Genomic DNA, 20563 nt, shown 5'->3' on the forward strand with positions numbered 1-20563 from the left:
GGGGGTCATTCTTGTGGTTTTTCATCCACGAAACACTGATGGAAAATCATTGTTTAGCTTCTGTTTCACGCTGTTTTTTTTTTGCGAATTGGCATTGAATCGTGGGATAGAAAAGTCATTATATGCAAATGTGATAGTTATGTAAGTGATAAATATAGCAGTAACCGGGTTAATAGTCTCAAGTAAAATATTCGAAAATGTGATCGTTGTCCTTCCTTTCAACAGTTCGTGAATTGGGAGCTGGATATTGAACTGTGTAAGCGTTCCATTCATGAAGCTGTACAGGTGTTGGTTTTTTTTTTATATTTTGTGATTGTTTGTTATTTTTTGAATTTCGCAAAAAGAACGGGACGAGGAGAAGCTCAGAGTAATTATGTAACCAGATCCTGCTCTGTTCAAATTGCTGGCTTTAAAACAAGGAATCATCATTCACATTAACTGAATATTGCATCGATCAGTTTGATATTTTCAATCTCGGTTGATGCTGATTTACAGCAGATATCTCTTCTATTTCCGGGCACGTATTTGATGGGCCAAGACAATGTAATATTTCCTCGGTACATCACCAAGTGTGACCAGCTGCTCTGACCAAACAGCAGGTATGTTACCAATGTCAGAGCGGAGAACATGTTTTCAGTCACAGCTGATTGAGCTCAATGCGAGTCTGATTCAATGTCCAGGGATATACAATCAATCCAAGGGTCAAATACCACCAACAAAATACAAATATATCTTTCTTTTCTCTATTCTCGAGATAAACCAGCCTGGTTCCAGTAAAGTTCATCTTTGAAAGCCTATCGTCATTCACAACATTTGAAGAGGGATAGATTGAATCTTCTTCACAATTCAATAACTGTATGAATTCACATTAAGTAAGGGCATTTTCAAAGTTACAATCAAGGTATACAAATAGATCAACATTTTACATCATTACAATAACCGTATATGGAGTAGATATTGAGTTCAGACATAGATGGAAACTTTTGATGTTATCAGTGACTGAGGAGGACAAAAATAACAAACAAAAGCAGAAGTTTCTGGAAAAGCTCAGCAAGTCTGGCAGTGCAGAGAAATCGGAGTTAACGTTTCAGATCCGGTGACCTTTGTTCAGAACTGGGAAAGTAGCATTAAAAAAGACCTGAGGGGCATTTCTTTCGTGCAGGATGTGGTGCATGTATGGAAACAGCTGCCAAAGGAACTCCTCGTGTCGGGTACAATTATAACATTTAAACGCCATCTGGATGGGTACATGAACAGGAGGGCTTTAGAGGGATCTGTGCCAAAGGCTGGCAGATGGGACAAGGTCAGATTGGCATGCCAATCTAGCGCAGACAAGTTGGATCAAAGTGTCTATTTCCATGCTGTTTCACTCTAACAAGCTATGACACTGTAACCGAACTTGCACAAAAATACAGATGCTGCAAGGACAGGTCAGAGGCTGGGAATCCTACTGTGAGTAACTGGCATCCTGATTCCCTAGTTCCTGTCCAACGCATAATGTGATCAATTCAGGAATGTGATGGCTTACCCCACTGCAGCTCCACAAACACACTCGGGCTGTGTGTGGGCCTGTTGAGGGAGACACAGCGGCAAGAAGCTGCTGGGGGCCATTCTTGTAGTTTTCAAATCTCTAAACACTGATGGAAATTCATTGTTTGGCTCCTGTTTCACACTGTTTGTTGACATTGTGCAGTCAAAGTCGAAACACAGACAAGACTGTGGAAATATAAGAACCCTGTAAAGGACATGGATTGAAGTCAACATATTCAACAGTTAGTGCATTGGGATTTGTTAACATGAACTGCGCAGACATTGCAGTAGCTTCGGGTAGCACCTTGCGTGGAGCTGTGCAATTGTAATTCCATTTCTGGATCTCACTCAATTGTTATCGAAGTATATATATTTAAAAAAGAATGATCCTTGGACAAGGAGCAGCTCAAGGTTAAAATGGAATCAGACCTGTGTTTGAATTGATGACTTTAAAGAAAAGACAGAAGTCTCATGACACTGTCATCATCCAACAGGTTCATTTAAGATGACAGGTTTTTCGAGCTCTGCTCTTCATCAGAAGAAGTTAAAGAAAAGAAACATCCGAATAATTATTAACTGAATATTACATTAATCTGTTTGACATTGTCAAACTTGGCTGATGTTGATTTACAGGAGTTAACTCTTCTGTCTTCTTGCAGGAACAAGACAGTGTAATATTTGCTCAGTACAAAGCCAAGGGTGACCAGCTGCTTCTAATAAACAGCAGGTATGTTACCACTGTCCGAGTCGAGAACACCCTTTCCACAGGCACAGAGCAGATTGAGTCAGAGACACATTGAACTCAATTTCCAGTGATATGCATTCAAGCCAACAGTCAAACACAACCAACAAAATACAAATAGTTTTTTTTTGTCTGGTTTCTCAATACACACCTCCCCGTTTCAAAAAATTTCACCATTTGTAGCCTATTGACATTTACAACATTTTTGGAAATGAATAGACTGAAGTTTCATCTGAAATAGACACAAAAGAACTGCAGTAAATCTACATTTAGTAAGCATGTTTTTAAAGTTACTGTCAAGGTGAAAAAATAGTTCATGCTGTTACATAGTTACACCAACCATACGTGTCGTAGATAATGAGCACAGATATGTAAGAAAGCATTCACATTATCAGTAACCGAGCAGAACAGTATTAGTCTTTTGACAAATAGATGTCCCAGGCATAGACAGAACAATTAAATAACGTGCCTTCCAAATGCACATCCTGTGCCAAAGCCTGACACAGAATGCTAACAGAGTGCACGCACACACTCCACTGAGTGATTTACAATGAGTTGTAAATATATACACTATCCCATCACACGTGTTACACCATCCAACAGCCATGAAAATGATATATATTGCAAGCCTCAGAGCATGTAACGTTGAAAATGATTTCCACTCACGGATTTCAGGTCAGAGAGCTAGCCTTTCATGATAAGAGACAAACAGAACAGAATGTGAGCTAAATACTTCAATTCCCATGTGTACATGCACTCCCGTGTTCACAATGTGAATATCACTCGTTCGCTACATTGGAAAAAACTGGACAAATTTTGTGATACACTGAATTCCCATGAAGTAGTCCAAGAAGTATATCGAACAAGAGATTAATTGCACCTCTATGTCTCACCATCTCTTAGACTTAGAGAGGTAATTAAAGTATCATTTCCTTTTGTACAAACTGGAGAAATTGCATATCAGGACAAGTTTCAGATTGAAACTGATATTGCCATTGAATTTGTTTGCACAAAACAACAAACGGAATAGCGGAACCCATCTGATACGCTTCTACTGAATATAAACTTTGCTATTAAATGGACCAGAAGAAATCAAATATTGACCGGAAACGATATAGAAAATGACCTACATTCAAGCAGATAACCTAGGTTGTTGACTATACAATTAAGAATGTCTCATACAGTGAGCTTGCATCGACATATGAACATTAAACTCTAAACGCATTCAGACCAGAGACTGACCAAGCCAGAATAAAACTTGAACTGTACCCTAGAAACTTGACAGGGAGAGAATAATAAATGCATTCACACATTCACAAACCAGATAGTGACAGGTATAGTTTAATAACTCATCTCTCAGATTTGCAGGACAGGATCTGACTGGGACAAATGGGTAAATACACTCGCACAGCCATGGAGAAGAAACTGACAGGCACATATTGATAACTATATTCACACATCAGAAAATGACAGGGACAGAAAGACAATTACATGCAGACATGACAGGAAAAGAAAGCGTAAACATATATAGATTGATAACTACATTTATATTCACAGAAGAATTTGACAGGTACATATTTGTACCATTTGCATAGGACTTTGGTTCGAACACATTTGGAATACTGCGTACAGTTCTGGTCACCACATTACCAAAAGGATGTGGATGCTTTGGAGAGGGTGCAGAGGAGGTCCACCAGGATGTTGCCTGGTATGGACGGCGCTAGCTATGAAGAGAGGTTGAGTAGATGAGGATTATTTACATTAGAAAGACAGAGGTTGAGGGGGGACCTGATTGAGGCCTACAAAATCATGAGAGGTATAGACAGGGTGGATAGCAAGAAGCTTTTTCCCAGAGTGGGGGACTCAATTACTAGGGGTCACAATTTCAAGGTGAGAGGGGAAAAGTTTAAGGGAGATATGTGTGGAAAGTTCTTTACGCAGAGGGTTGTGGATGCCTGGAACGTGTTGCCAGCGGAGGTGGTAGAGGCAGGCATGATAGCATCATTTAAGATGTATCTGGACAGGTACTTGAATGGGCAGGGAGCAGATGGATACAGATCCTTGGAAGATAGGCAACAGGTTGAGATAGAGGATCTGGATCGGTGCAGGCTTGGAGAGCCAAAGGGCCTGTTCCTGTGCTGTAATTTTCTTTGTTCTTTGTGACACGCTTCCGCATTCACGAAAGAGGAATTGATGGGTATAGATTGATAACTGGACTCTCATATTACACAGCAGAAACTGAGAAGGACAGATTGATGATTACACTCACATCTTCACATGACAGCTACTGACAAGTACAGAACAATGATTATCACTCACACACATACATTCATCGCCTGCAGCACAGCAAACAGTCCTTTCTCTCATCGAGTCTGCACTGTTAAGAAATAACCAGCCAACAATTCTACACTCATTCAGTCAGTATTCAATTTCCATAAATGTATCATGGTGGCAGAGGAACTACCATCCCCACCTTTATCACCAGATAGTTCTCAATTTCTTCACTGAGCAGGAATAGATTTTTTTTTATTCTATCCTCAGGAAGAGGACTTTATAATCATGGACGTTTTGTTTTCAAATTAGCTTAAATTTTGTTCAAATAGCCCTGTGTTTCTCTTGACACTCCAAATGAATTATTACATAAAACATAAGAAAACTACATGCCATTTTTCCAAACAAGCAATACAATAATAGGACCATTCTCATTTATATTTTGCAAGGAGAGTTCAACAGTATTTATTCTTCAGTAAATTTAGTTTGACTATTCCAGTTTTGTCCACTGCATGACAGAAAACAAAATTTCAACACAGAGCAGGGTAATGTCCGCGCCATGAAACAAAGTTAAGTAAATAAGCCAATTTTCTTTCCTGCACAAGCAACATTGTGGTCAGTCAACTGCAATGCAGTTGATTTGTTCATTTCACTTTCCCTTTGGCAATACCATATTAAGTTAACATCTTTACTTTAGCAGTATTCCAAAACTTATGTCGCTATGCAATGTTGAACAATGCTAATATCATCCTGTAAATATCTTTTGATATCACCACTGCTGGTTAGACTCTGCAATGTATCCGTTACAAAGGTCCATTGCTTTTCCCTCCTCAACTCTGAAGAAAAGCGCAGACTTCTTTCTGTTGCAAAGTCTTGCATTTTCAATTGCTTATAAATGCTGTAGGCACAAACAACTGAAGAACATAGGCTTTTTCCCATTTGCGACAGGAGAGATGAACCGAAAACTCTCTCCTCTCCCATTGTGGTTACTGGCTCTCCACTTTACAAGAAATATTTAAACTGCTCAGTAATGCAATACAGGAAGATGGAAATAGGATCAATTAAATGTATTTGTCATGTTTCATAACAGCGGCTCTTTTCAAAAACATCTTTCTATATAAAATCTGGGCATTCACACAACAGAGAGCAGCCCCAGTCCTCAGTGTTAAATTTTAGTTTCCAAGTTCTTCACAAAATAATCTGGCCGTTCTCTGTTGACAGCCTGTCACATATGAGCTAAATTTTAAAGGACAATAGACTGAAACGTGCAATTCCATTGAACAGCACATATCGATGGGTAGAGAAGTACTTCCCAAATGCATAAATTGTACAAGTGAATGGAAGAAACAAAACTAATTGTGCATTCACAAAGAAGACGAAATAGGCTGCACCAGTTAGTCTCCTTATTCATGCAATTAAGGACTTGAAGGAAACTGATTTTCTGATACAACAAATAGTGCAGTGAGATTGTGCCAATACACAGTGAGAACAGAATATCTTACAAAGCACAGAGATGCTGCCAGGTTAGTAGATACCCAGGCAAAAACAAAAAAAAAATGTCATTACTCTTAAAGATCACACAGTTGGGAGAGCTAGCCTTTCATTAAGCGTTAACAGGCCTGGGTGAGAGTGAAGTACTTCAATCCCATTTTGTGAGTGCTTTCCTTTAGGATTAAGTATGAGGTATCATCTCGGCATAAAGTAAATTAGTCTTGTTCACTACATTAGAAATTACTGAAGCTATTGCATGATCAACGATGAATTCTACTGAACAGCCTAAGAAATAAATTGAAATCCAGATTAAATATGCCTCCAAATATCTCACCATGTCTTAGGTTTGGACACATAACTAATGTATCAATTTCCTTTGTAGAAACTGAAGGAAATACATTTAGGCCAAGGTGAAGATGAAACAAACATTGCAATTTAATTTGCTTCCAAATTGGTACAAATTTAAAAAGCAGCATACATCTCGTACAAAAGTACTGAATAAAGATGTTGTTGTTTAATGGACCAAAAAAGAAATCAAATAGTGTCACGAACAGATACAGATACAAACAGACAACCAGAGATTATTGGAAATAGTTTGAAGAAATGCTCATATAATGATCTTGTTACAGGAGGAATAAATTTGAAATACACATTCCGATGAGACTGATCAAACTTATAATCATAAATCGTATAGAGACTTAATATTGTGGATGTTAAGCAAACTGCATCTACAGTGTCAGAGACTGGAAAAGGTATTAAATTATCTTGTTTCATTTATAAGATCTGATTCATATGGCATTGGGTAAAATCTCATTCATGTTGAGCAGCAGAAATTTAAACAACAAAAGAATGTCAGCAGTTCCTACAAGTAACATGTTCAGCATAACATGACATTCATGTACTCATGTGAAATATGATCACAAAGCATGAGGAACACATTGACACACAATACCAGAGACTGAATAGATCCTATGCTGACCGTCAGCCCGATGCTGATGAAAACTAACTATAACCGCACTTACAATCTCGGTGAGAGACTAACTAAAGCAGAAGCACGTCCACACTTTCTTAATGTAAGAAAAACTAATTTATAATACATTAATCCCACCTCATAAAGGGTATCAGACCGTACATGCAGAACTAGAAACACAAGCAGACATTTAGAAAAGGACAGTGTGACTTAGACCAATACCCATCTTTAATTCAGATTGGCAGCACATTAGAAAACTCTCTCTCATACAACAGGTGGATGCTGAAAAGAAAAATTGAATTTGGTACCTGTGGTCAGCATGGACTGTTGGACAAAGGTCTGTTTCCCAGCTGTATGACTCTTTGACGATATTACTATACTCATATTCACAAAGCAGAAACTGATCGGAAGAGACTCACAGTAACACTCCCAAGCCTCACATGGCATAAACATGGAATAACTATGCACTCATATTCACAGAGCAGAATCTGACAGGGAGAAATTAATAATTATATTTCCGTATTCACGACACAGAAACTGACTGGAAAACGTTTATAAATGCACTTAAACATTCACACTGCAGATAATGACAGGGACAGATTGATAACAATGTCCATATATGCACATAGCCAGGAACGACAGGTAAAAATCAATAACATATTCACGTAGAGGAAACTGAGAGTTACAAATTCAAAACTACATTTTTCTATTCACATTGCAGAAATTGATAGTTGCAGATGAATAACTACATTCTCAGGTTCACAGAGCAGAAACAACAGATACAGGTTGAAATTTGCACTCAAATATTCACGTTGCATGTTCATACATTATCATAAACAGATTAATAACAAAACTCACATATCTATACAGCAGAAACAGACACTGATTGCTGTGTGAAGATGCAGTTGCATTGATCAATCAGTCCCTATCAGTTTACACGTGTGGATGTGTGATTTTAGTTATCAATCAATACCTGTCGGTGAATGCTACGTGAATGTGTGAGGCTAGTGTAATAGATGTTAACGACATGGATTTTAGTAAGACATTTGACAAAATACCACATGGCAGATGAATCAGAAATGGAAAAGCTCATAGGATACAGTGCAATGTGTTAAATTGGAAGCAAAGTTGGCTTAGCAACAGGAATCAGATGGTAATGGTTGATGGCTGCCCTTGTGAATAGAAGGCTGTTTCAAGTGGTGTTCCACACAGCTCGGTATTGGGACCTCTGCTGTTTATGTTATATGGTAACAATTTGGACTTGAACATGGGGGATACATTTGGGAAACTTGCAGACAACACAAAAATTGACATTGTAGTGGATAGTGTAGAGGATAGCTATCCGCTCCGAAATGATATAGATGGTTTGGTGGAAGGGGCAGATAAGTGGTACATGGAGTTCAACTCTGATAAGTGTGAGGTAATGCATTTCAGGAGGTGAAACCACAATAAAAAGGAAGACATGAGGCGGTGGGGAGATTGTAGATAAAGCAAGTGGTCTTGGTGTGCAAGTGTACCGGACTATGAAAATAGCAGTACAGGTGGATAAGGTTGTTAAACAAAGTATATAGAATGCTGTCCTTCTTTGGCAGAGGTATAGAACACAAAAGTCGGGGTATAACAATGAAACTGCATAAGACACTAGTGAGGCTGGAATTGAAGTATTGTGTGCCGCTCTGGTCACCACATTACAGGAAGGATGTTATTGCTCTGGAGAGAGTGCAGAGAAGTTTTACTAGAATGTTGCCAGGGCTGGAGAGTTGTAGCTATGAAGAGTGATTGTAGAGGTTGGGGCTGTATTCCTTTGAACAGTGAAAGCTGAGAGTGCCATGATTGAGGCATGTGAAGTTGGGATGGGGAGAGATAGAGTAGTCAGTGGAACCTGTTTCCCTTGACAGAGAGTTTAAAAACCATAGGTTATAGATTAAAGTGAAGTGGCATTATGATGAGAGATGATGGGAGGAAAACCATTTTTGTGAGAGGGTGCTTATCTCAAATACGCTGCCTGAGTTGGTGCTGGAGGCAGAGATTCTAAACTCTTGTAAGAACATACCTGGACCTCCACCTTAAGTTCTGTAAGCTGCAGGGCTATGGGATGTGTGCAGGAAGATGGGATTATGATGGCCATCTGGTGGTGTTCGGGTCAGCATGGACATGATGAGCCAAATGGCCACTTTCTGTGCTGTATCATTTAAGTTGATCTAACGTTCTATATCATTCTGTCCCTGTTAGTCTCTGCTGTGTAATACATAAATAATTTACCAAAGATTTAGAGGGACACATTGATAACTACACTGACACATTCAACAAGTAGGAACTAACATGAATAGATCAATAACTAAACTCATATCCACAGACAAGCTTGCATTAGGTACTTCCAGTCATGGAGTTGTACAGGTATCGTTTACATTTGGGACCTCACTCAAATGGTGTTAAAGTTTTTAAAAATGATCAGACAAGGAGCAGCTCAGGGCAAGATTGGAATCAGACCCATAGTTATGTTAGAATTCCTGGATGATAATAAAATATCCAAATGATTATTAACTAAATGTTGTGTTGAACAGTTAAACATTGTCAAACCCAACTGATGTTAGTTTACAGGAGCTATCTCTTCTGTCTTCCTCCAGAAAAACACTTGAAGGAACAAGACAAAGTAACATTTCTCCAGTACAAAGCCAAGTGTGACCAGATCCTTCTGACAAACAGCAGGTATGTTCCCACTGTCAGAGCAGAGAACATCCTTTCACAGTCACAGAGCAGATTGAATTAGACACACAATGAGCTAAATTTCCAACAGATAAGTTGGAGGAAATGAAACTTTATTTTTCTTTTCTCTCCATTCAAAATACCCAGTTCCAACAAATTTCAGCATTCATCACGCATTGACATTTACACCATTTTTGAAGATGGATAGACTGACAGTATACGCTCAGCAACTGAAAGAAATCTACATAAAATTACTCTAATAACAACTATCACATAATGAATCACACCTCCACCGAAAATATTACTGGCTGCTGACAATTAAGCCGCTTTTACAAGTAGAAAGTGACCAGTATGGATTGATACCTAACCTCACTCATTTGTATTGCAAATGCAGACAAAAAAAATGATGATGAGACTCACATATTGACATTGCAGAAACTGACAGGTAAAGATTGATAAAGACATTCACATATTCACATCATAGAAACTGGTATGCACACGTTAGTATACAACACTCACATTCACATAGCAAACGGACAGCAACTGAACGATAACTACGCTCACATATCCACATAGCAGAAACTGGCAGGTACATATTGATGACAACTCCCAATTTCACAGAGCATAAAGTGACAGGTACAGATTTGTAACTGCAATCACATATCCACAGATTTAAAAAATACTGACGGTTACAGTTTGATAACTATACTCAAATATTCACAAAGTAGATTCTCACAGGTACGTATTGATAACTTTACTTGCAAATTGTAAGGTACTGATAGGTACAGGTTTCTGGACGTGCACATATCCATATAGAAGAAATTGACAGGAAGAGTTTGGTTGTAACCTTGCAGACAGCAAGAACTGCAGATGCTGGAGTCAGCCTTCCTGGTTACACATGGCATAAACTGACAGGTACAGTTTGATAACTACTCTCATTCACAGAGCAGAATCTGACAGGTCCTTTTTGATAACTGCACTCACATGATCACCAAGCAGAAACTTAGAGATTGAGAACAGTGGCACTCAGTTGGCAGAAACTTACAGGTACACATTGATAATTGCTGTCACACTTGCAATGCAGGAACTGTCGGGGTCAGATTAATAACTATGCTGTTGTTGACTTGCTCGCCGAGCTTGTTGTTATTTGTTTACAGACATTTTGTCACCATACTACATAATACCTTCAGTGCACCTCTGATGATGCATTGCTGTTCTGTCCTGCTTGCAGTCTATGTGCTGCAGTTTGCTGGGGTGGGTGGCATCACTTCCTGATTTGTTTCTTAATGCTTGGTATATGGGGTCCTGCTCTACGTATTTGTTAATCGCATTCCAGTTTGAATGTCAGGCCTCCGGGAATTCTCATGCATGTCTTTGGTTGGCTTGTCCGAGGATGACTATGTTGTCCCAGTCAAATTACTGTCCCTCTTTGTCCATGTGCATTGAGATGAGTGATAGTTGGTCATGTCTCTTGGTAGCTACTTGGTGTTTACGAATCCTGATGGCTAATTTCCTGCCAGTTTGGCCTTTGTAATGTTTTTGGCGTCTTTGCATGATATCTTGTAAATAACGTTGGTTCTGTCAGTTGTGGTTGTTGGATCGGGGTAATATGGTGGTCATTTCTGATATGTTTTTCATGTATGGTCGGGTGACTATTGTCTCTGGACGTGCTGTGTTATCCACTTGTCGTCTGTTGTGTAGGTATCGACGGACTACGCTTTTCAGGTAACCGTCGTTTCTATAGACACTGTATTGGTGTTCCTCCTTGGCTTTACACAGCTTCGGGTGCTGCAGTGTGTTGTGGCTCACTTGAACAGTGTTTTGATGCAGCTCCATTAGTGGGTACTGGGATGATTGCTATTGTAGTTGAGTACCTGATTAGTATGTATTAAAAACTGTAATAACTACACTCTCAGACTCTCGTAACTGAAACTGACAGATAACTAAATTGATAACTAATTGGTAACTAAACATTCACACAACAAAACAGTGTCATGGATAGACTGACAATTTCAGAAACATATTCACTGAGTAGAAACTGATTGAAAGAGAATGATATCTATACTCAGGTACCCAGATAGCAGAAACTGACAGGAACAGGTTGATGATAACACTCTCAGTTTCACATAGCATAAACTGACAGGTATTGATATATGATTATACTCAAGTATTCACAGAGCAGAACCTCACTGTTACATATTGAAAACTGCACTCGCAAATTCATCTCACAGAAACTGATAGGTACAGATTCTCATATTAACATAGCAGAAACTGACTGGTAGAATCTGAGAATGAACTCACATCTTCACACAGCAGAAAGTGAATAGTATGGACTGATAATGGCACTTGTTCATTCATGTTACAGAAACTGACAGGCGTCAATGGATAACAACACTCCCTTATTCAAGTCTGACAAACTGACAGGTACAGGGTGATAACGACACTCTCTCATTCCAATTGCTTTAACTGACAGGTACAGATTGATGATGGCACTCATACATTCACATAACCGAGTCAGATAGATAACTGCATTTATTCACATAACACAAACTGTGAGGACTAGGTTGACAACTACACTCACACATTCACAGAGCAGAAACTGAAAGGTCCAGATAGATACCACGCTCTCATATTCACACAGCAGAAACTGTCAGGAATAGACTGATAATAACACTCTCTGTTTCACACAGCATAAACTGACAGGTTCAGTTTGATAACTACACACATTGATTGAGTAGAAAACACCAGGGATAAATTGATAACTAAACTCACAGACTGACATTGCAGAAACTGACATGCATAGATTGATAACTATATTCATCTTCTCACCGCAGAAAATGACAGGGTCAGGTTGTTAACTACAGTCACACATGCATATTACAGTAACTTGCAGGGACAGATTCATGACACTCACAAGTTGACATGACAGAAACTTGACTGAGACAGACCGATAACTACACTCCCTTATTCACATTGCACATACCTACAGGAACAGGCAGAGAAGTACACTATCACACTTGCATATCAGAAAGTGTCAGTTACAGATTGATAACTGTGCTCAAATAGTCAGCTGGCAGAAGCTAACATCAGATCGATAACTAAACTCAAATATTGTAATAGCAGAAACTATAGAGACTGAAAATGACACTCACAGTCACAGAGCTTAAAACAAAAACTGACACATTCAGATTGATATTACCTCACAATCACATAGCAGAAACGGGCAGGGAGAGAATGATAATTACACAAACATTCACGGAGCAGGAAGTAACAGGTACTGACTAACAACTGCACTGTCATATTCCCAGTGCAGAATCTGATAGGAACAGACTGATAAATACACACACACACATTCAGATAGCATTGACTGTCTGAGAAAGATTGATGACTGCACTCCCGTATTACCTTTTCAGAGACTGACAGGAACAAATTGATAATAACACTCCCAGTTTCGTAGAATATTAACTGACACTCACGCATAAACCTGACAGAAATTGTCAGGTACAGATCAATTACTAAACTCTCATTTATGTCACAGAGACTGACAGGTAAAGACTGATGATGACAGCCATACATTTACATAGTAGGAACTGACAGGCATAGATGGATAACCACACTCCCATATTAACATAGCAGAAACTGAAGGGGTCAGGTTAATAACTACAGTCACATTTGAATTACAGAAACTAACAGGGGCACATTGATGATACCAATCACACATTCACATGACAAACTGACAGGTACAAATCGATAACTAAAGTCACATATTCACATAGCAGAAACTTTGAGGTAGAGACTGATAATGACAGTCATACCTTCACAGAGCAGGAACTCACAGGCATGGATTGATAACTAAATTCATATTTTAACATAGTGGAAACTGACGAGCATAGATTGGTAACTGCATTCACGTTATCTCGTCAGCTGCAACCAACAGGTACAGATAGATAACTACATTCACACCTTAAATACTGACAGTGACAGATAGATAACTACACTCCCATCCTTTGCGTATCAGATAAGTGCACTCAAATATTGACACATCAGAAGCTGACAGGTACTATTTAATATCCAAACTCTGATATTCACGTACCAGAAAATGGCAGGTACAAATTGATAACCACACTCACATGCACACATCACAGAAACTGACAGGGAAAGACTGATAAAAGCATTCAGACATTCACATCGCAGAGTCTGGCAGCAACAGAGTGATAACTAAACTCTCACATTTTTATAACAGAAACTGTCATGGATAGACTGAAAATTTATTGATCGAGCATAACCTGACAGGTACAGAGTGATAACTGCTGCCAAACATTCACAGAGTACATACAAAAGTAAACAGATTGATAACTAAACTGCCATTTTCACATGACAGGAAACTGACGGGGACAAATTAGTAAATACACTCATATATTCACGTAGCAAAGACTGATATGGACAGAATGATAACTACAATTACACATTCACACGGCAGAATCTTTCAGGAATAGACTGATAATTGTACAAACAAACTCACTTAAGAGAAACTGACAGTCACAGATTTAAAACCACACTCTCATTTTCACAAACTAAAAACTGGCAGGTACAATGTGACAACTGCACTCAAACAGTCACAGAATAAAGTCTCCCAGGTACAGTGTGATAACTGCACTCTCACATGTGCCTAACAGAAACTAAACTCACATATTGACAGAGCAGAAATTGGCAGGTACAGACTAATGCCTGCACTCTTGTATTGATACAACAGAATGGACGTGTATGTACGAGTAACTACACTCATGCATTTTCTGTCAGGCATAGATTGAGAACTACACCCACACATTCACATAGCACAGATCGAAAGGTACAGACTAATAATGTCACACATTTGGACGACAGAAATTGACAGAAGGAGGTGACCTGAGATATTGAGGGTCTGGTCAGGAAAGGGAAGAAGGCATACATTGAGTTTAAGCTATCAGGCTCAAGTGAATCCCTTGATAAATATAAAAAGTGTAGGATCACACATAAGAGGGAAATCAGAAGAGCAAAAAGATGGCATGAAATGGATCTGGTGGAAAAGGTTAAAGATAATCCCCAGAGTCTCTATCGCTATATTAAGAGTAAAAGGTTGGCTAGGGAGTGAAGAGGTACCCTTAAAGATTAGGATGGTGGTCCATGTGTGGAGCCACAGGAAATGGGGAGGATTTTTAATGAATGTTTTTCCTCAGTGTTCGCTGAGGAGAGAATCATGGATACTAAGGAAATAAGGGAAGGAAGTGGAGATATTTTGGACTGCATACATGTTACCAGAGAGGGAGTGTTTGCAGCCTTAGATCATATTAAGGTGGATGAATTCCCGAGGCCTGATCAAGTCCATTCTCGGATTTTGTGGGAAGCTAGGGAAGAAATTGCAGAGGCCCTACCCTTGCAGAGATTTTTGCTTCATTTTTAGCCACTGGTGAAGTTCTGGAAGACTGGAGGGTGGCTAATGTTGTTCCATTGTTTAAGAAAGGGAGCAAAGAGAATCCAGGGAACTTCCACCCAGTGAGCCTAACATCAGCGGTAGGCAAGTTATTGGAGAGGATACTGAGTGACAGGATCAATGAACATTTGGCTAGTCAAGGTTTGATTACGGATAGTCAGCATGGATTTGTGTGCGGGAAGGCACATCTGACAAATCTTTGAGTTTCTCAAAGAGGTAATCAAGTGGATAGATGAGGGGAGGGCAGTGGATGTAGTCTGTATGGACTTTAGTAAGGCCTTTGACAAGGTCCTGCATGGCAGGCTAGTAATGAAGGGATCCAGGGAGAGCTAGCTAATTTGATTCAAAATTGGCTCAATGGTTAGGAAGCAGAGTGTGATGGTTGAAGCTTGTTTCTCGGACTGGAAGCCTGTGACTCGTGGTGTGCCACAAGGGTTGGTGCTGAGACCTTTGTTGGGTGGCTCGGTATCTCGTTGGTTAGCACTGCTGCCTCACAGCACCAGGGACCCGGGTTCGATTCCATCCTCAGGCAATTGTCTGTGTGGAGTTTGCGCATTCTCCCCGTGTCTGCATGAGTTTCTTCCGGGTGCTCCGCTTTCCTTCCACAGTTCACAGATGTGCAGTCTCGGTGGATTGGCTCTGGGAATTTGCCCGTAGTGTTCAGGGATGTGTCGGTTAGGTGGGTTATAGGGGAGATTGGTCCGGGTGAGATGCTCTGAGGGTTGGCATGGACTTGTTGGGCCGAGGGGCCTGTTTCCACACTGTAGGGATTCTATGATTGCGTGATAAGTGATCTTGATGTGAATGTACAAGGCATAATTAGTATGTTTTCCAGTGATACAAAATTAGGAGGTATTGTTGATAGTGAGGAAGGTTATCAAAAATAACAGAGGGATTTAAGAAGGACCTGAGGGAGTGGTGCATATGTGGAATAAGCTGCCAGAGAAAGTTGTTGAGGCAATAGCAGCACTGAAAAAACATTTGAATGGGAAGGTTTGAGAGGGATATAGACCAAATGCAGGCAATTGGAATTAGCTGAGAGGGCACCATGGTCAGCATGTCAGTGGAGTCCAAAACTAGAGGGCATGGGTTTTGGATGAGAATTCAAGATTTCAAAGGAACTGAAGGTGGGCAATGTTTGCACACAGAGAGTGGTGCGTAACTGCATTGAACTGCCAAAGGAAGTGGTGGAGGTCAGGACAACTACAACATTTAAAAGGCATCTGGACGGGTACATGAATAGGAAGGGCTTAGAGTGATGTGGGCCAAATGCTGGCGAATGGAACTAGATTAATTTAGGATATCTGGTTGCCATGGATGAGGTGGACCCAAGAGTGCTGTACATCTTTATGACTGTATGACAGGAACAGATTGTGAGAGAGTAATAATCATCCACACTGCATCAACAGACAGTGTCAGATGGATAACTGCACTCCCATTTTCATATAGCAGAGACTGACAGATATTCGACAAACTATCCCTCATTAAACCTCGATCTCTGAACAACACAATACTGCTCACAGTGTAATGCAGAAATCACAGAGTAATGAAACAAACTAATGTTACACACAAAAGGTTGCTGTGAGCAGAATGAATACATTGTCGCAATTAAAAACTCTCAGGTATTGTGTTCAAAATATCATTAAATGACAATAACAAGTTAAATTTAGAGTGAGCAAGGAGTTTGATCCATGTACAAAATTTCGGTTTGTGTTTCACATTTCGTTGCAGATCCTGACAGATCCACATTGTGTCCCACACTAACCAATCACAGAGAGGCTGATGTCATGGTCTGACATTCTTGTAAACTACCCAATCAGGAACAAGGATTTCCCCCATCCTTCATTAGCATTGCTGACGCCGTCAGGCTATAAAATGCGAGCTCCGAGCCCACTTTCCCTCATTCTGTATCTGAAACTGACTGTCATTATGGCAGATGAGAAGAAAGCGCAGCCAACTTCCAAGAAGGGCGCGAAGAAAATCATTAAGAAAGCGCCAGGGAAAGGCAGCAAGAAAAGGAAACGATCCAGGAAAGAAAGTTATTCCATCTATATTTACAAAGTGATGAAGCAGGTTCACCCCGACACCGGCATCTCCTCCAAGGCCATGAGCATCATGAACTCGTTCGTCAACGATATTTTCGAGCGTATCGCGGGGGAGGCTTCCCGCCTGGCCCATTACAACAAGCGCAGCACCATCAGCTCCCGGGAGATCCAGACCGCCGTGCGGCTGCTGCTGCCCGGGGAGCTGGCCAAGCACGCCGTGTCGGAGGGTACAAAGGCGGTGACCAAGTACACCAGCTCCAAGTGAGACACCACATTGTGCTGAAAGCACACACAAATCCAAAACCCAAAGGCTCTTTTAAGGGCCACCCACAATTTCCCTGAAACAGCTGAACCGTTTTAACTTAGATAGTGGGAACTGCCGATGTTGGAGAATCTGAGACATCAAGGTGTCGAGCTGGATGAACACAGCGGGCCAAGTAGCATCAGAGGAGCAGGAAAGCTGACGTTTCGGGTCGAGACCCTTCTTCAGAAATGAAGTTTTAACTTAATAATTGATTCTGGGTCTGTATAATTAATGTCCCTAAACTTTGTGTTCCTTTTTAGTAAAGGTTCGAAAAGTTATCGTGTGGTCCCTGACCCTCTGCCCTTTATTCGCGGTTGCGTACATACGCAGTCTCTTTTCCCTGCCTGTATAGAGAGATATTTATCGTCACGGAGTCATTTTTCACCAACTTCTTTATTTTCCAGTTACTCTTTAACCCATAATCAGGGCAGAAGCTGCAGTGCCCCGTGGGGTATGAAACACGAGTTTCACCCCCTGGAAAGAAAAGTAACTGTTCGAGTCCCACGAATAGATTTTGCAATTTACTTGTCCTTTTTCATTAAATTTTCAAAACTCCACTGAGACTTCGTCTGATTTTTGCAGAATGCTGTAAATGAGGCTTTCAGCTGTCGATGAGAGGCTTTCAAAATGAACTGAGATCAAGCCAGAATAGCTGCCGGATTGCGATAGCAAGTGTGAAACTGTGGCTGAAGTTTGATTAGGGACGGCAACTTTAAACTATTGTTTAAAGTTTAAACGCGCTCACCCGGAAGAACGTTATGTGAGGTTTCATAAATATAGCAGGGTGCACTTGTAATGTGAAAGTGAATTAAATTCAAAGAAAAATTGAATTATTTATTCCTCTTTGTAAAACATTTTCCTATTTCTTACATGTTGGACGGTTTTTCAAACTTGTCCCGGTGGATAATGAATCCTAAATTTCTCCCGTGGCAACGAAAATGAATGACCCCGTATTTGAGACCCACGAATAGAAGTATCGTGCGATTTCTGTTTTGTTTCAATTTCCAAATCTCTACGTGAATTTATCCGAATTTATTTTCAGAATGCAATACGTGGGGCTTCCTATTGTCGGTGAGAGGCTTTCAAAATGAACCGAAGAAACAGGGAAGTCTGATCGAGCACAAGAAGTGAGGGCCACTTGACAAAATTTTCGGAAGACGGTGTTGCTTAGGGAGTGAGAAAGAGAGTTTATGTGAAGAATCCATTTGTAATCTAAAAGGAAATTAAATCGTAAGCATTTATGCACTATTCTTTGTAAAACGTCTTCCTCGTATTGTCCATATTGGCGGGCTTTTCAAATCGGAAAGTAAACGGTTGATGATTTGGCGCCGGTATTTTCCGGCCTCCGCCCCGGGCCCTCTCCGGATTGGTGAGTGAAGCAGATATCTGATTGGGAATTTTAGCTATAGTAGGCGATACTGAACAATGTGACCAATCAGCAATGGCCGCACCACCATTCCTCCCGAAGGTATAAGAGGCCGGAATGTGAGCGTATTGCATCATTCGCTGTGAAAATGCTTTTGAGATTGTTGCCATGTCTGGGAGAGAAAAGGGCGCTGGTGGGAAAGCTCGCTCGAAGGTGAAGTCCCGGTCGTCCCGGGCTGGCCTGCAGTTCCCGGTGGGCCGTGTTCACAGGCTCCTGAGAAAGGGCAACTATGCTGAGCGTGTGGGTGCCGGAGCGCCGGTCTATCTGGCTGCGGTGCTCGAGTATCTGACGGCTGAAATCCTCGAGTTGGCCGGTAACGCGGCCCGGGACAACAAGAAGACCCGCATCATCCCCAGGCACCTCCAGCTGGCCGTGCGCAACGACGAGGAACTCAACAAGCTGCTGGGAGGGGTGACCATCGCTCAGGGCGGGGTGTTGCCTAACATCCAGGCCGTGCTGTTGCCCAAGAAAACCGCCGCTGGGGGCGCCACTAAGAAGTGAAGAGACCGTTATTTCATCTGACAATCCAAAGGCTCTTTTAAGAGCCACCCACAACATCCGTGAAAAGCAGCTAGACAGTCACTAGTAGTCTATTAGTTCTTTTAATGTAAAAACTCTGCCCTCTAATGAGATTTTTGGTTTTTTTTTTAAGACTTCTAGTTTTATCTTGGCTTATTCTGGAACAGCTGTCTGACTAGAATAGTAAATTTGGTGATTTTTGCAGTAAGGGACATATAAATAATAGCTAAAGGGGGTGTTTCTATTAATACGCTGACAGGGAACGCCTCCACAGCAGAAAGAGGCCCTTCGAGTCTGAATCGACCCTCCGAAGAGCGTATACTGGAAGGGGAAAAAGAGAGATCTTTTGAAATTTAGTTATAACTGGGGAAACACTAAGGGAGACAATGGGCACACAGGCGTTTTACCGGGAATTTGTAAGCTTTTGCATACACGGAGTCCACTACTTCAATTGTATTTTGTGACGACTGCTAAAATCTCAACTTATAACTTTTGTCTTCAAATGTGACGAGCGCATCTCCCAGACCCAGTCAGTTCCTGTAATTGCTGCTGCATTGACAAACTGCAGCAACAGCACACTGTGTTTACATTAAACAAGGAAATAGCGCCTACCGATTGCTGCTTTCTGTCAATCATATATCTCATGTATACACGGAACATTCAGTTATGTTCTGCGATCAATCTCTAACTTCGCTGCCGCTGCTTGAATTTTGTCTTCAAATTAATGTGACAAATGCACTTCTCAGCCTGATTCAACTTATTTAATACCAGCCGAAACGATGGAGCGCAACAACAGAAAAGGATCGGTGTATTATAAAATAAGCAAGGGTCCCTACTTATTGCTGCTCTCTCTGAATGGATTAATGGTTCTGAAAAGAGCCGTTGTGTTTCTCGGGATTAACGTACAGGGCCGGGCACGCTCCGTTTAGGCGCGCTCCCCGCGGATCCGGCGGGCTAGCTGGATGTCTTTCGGCATGATGGTGACTCGCTTGGCGTGGATGGCATACAGGTTGGTGTCCTCAAACAGCCCCACCAGGTAAGCCTCGCTGGCCTCCTGCAGGGCCATCACGGCCGAGCTCTGGAACCGCA

The 20563-nt window shown here is 40.9% G+C and overlaps 3 protein-coding genes across 10 annotated transcripts in view; all 3 read left to right on the plus strand.

Annotated features, from left to right (window-relative positions):
* Positions 1-18789, plus strand: part of LOC109929682 (histone H2B 7-like) — an 823479-nt gene extending 804690 nt beyond the window's left edge. For 3 of the 8 annotated variants that reach the window (XM_048621024.1, XM_048621025.1, XM_048621027.1), the window contains exons 3-5: positions 9632-9713; positions 16912-17486; positions 18572-18789. In XM_048621024.1, coding sequence (XP_048476981.1) covers positions 16963-17486; positions 18572-18620 — 573 coding nt within the window. In that variant the 5' untranslated portion in view covers positions 9632-9713; positions 16912-16962 and the 3' untranslated portion in view covers positions 18621-18789. The other 5 variants (XR_007266224.1, XM_048621023.1, XM_048621028.1 and 2 more) reach the window with 5 other exon arrangements.
* The window catches only part of LOC125488138 (histone H2B 7-like), an 844706-nt gene that overhangs the window by 804678 nt on the left and 19465 nt on the right, over positions 1-20563 (plus strand). The window lies entirely within an intron of this gene.
* LOC109936188 (late histone H2A.2.2-like) lies at positions 18892-20085 on the plus strand. The gene has a single exon (XM_048621067.1). The coding sequence runs from the start codon at positions 19064-19066 to the stop codon at positions 19454-19456; it is 393 nt and encodes a 130-aa protein (XP_048477024.1). The 5' UTR covers positions 18892-19063; the 3' UTR covers positions 19457-20085.

Source organism: Rhincodon typus, unplaced genomic scaffold (assembly GCF_021869965.1).
Source record: "Rhincodon typus isolate 14 unplaced genomic scaffold, sRhiTyp1.1 hic_rhity00000051, whole genome shotgun sequence".
Lineage (NCBI taxonomy): Eukaryota > Metazoa > Chordata > Chondrichthyes > Orectolobiformes > Rhincodontidae > Rhincodon > Rhincodon typus.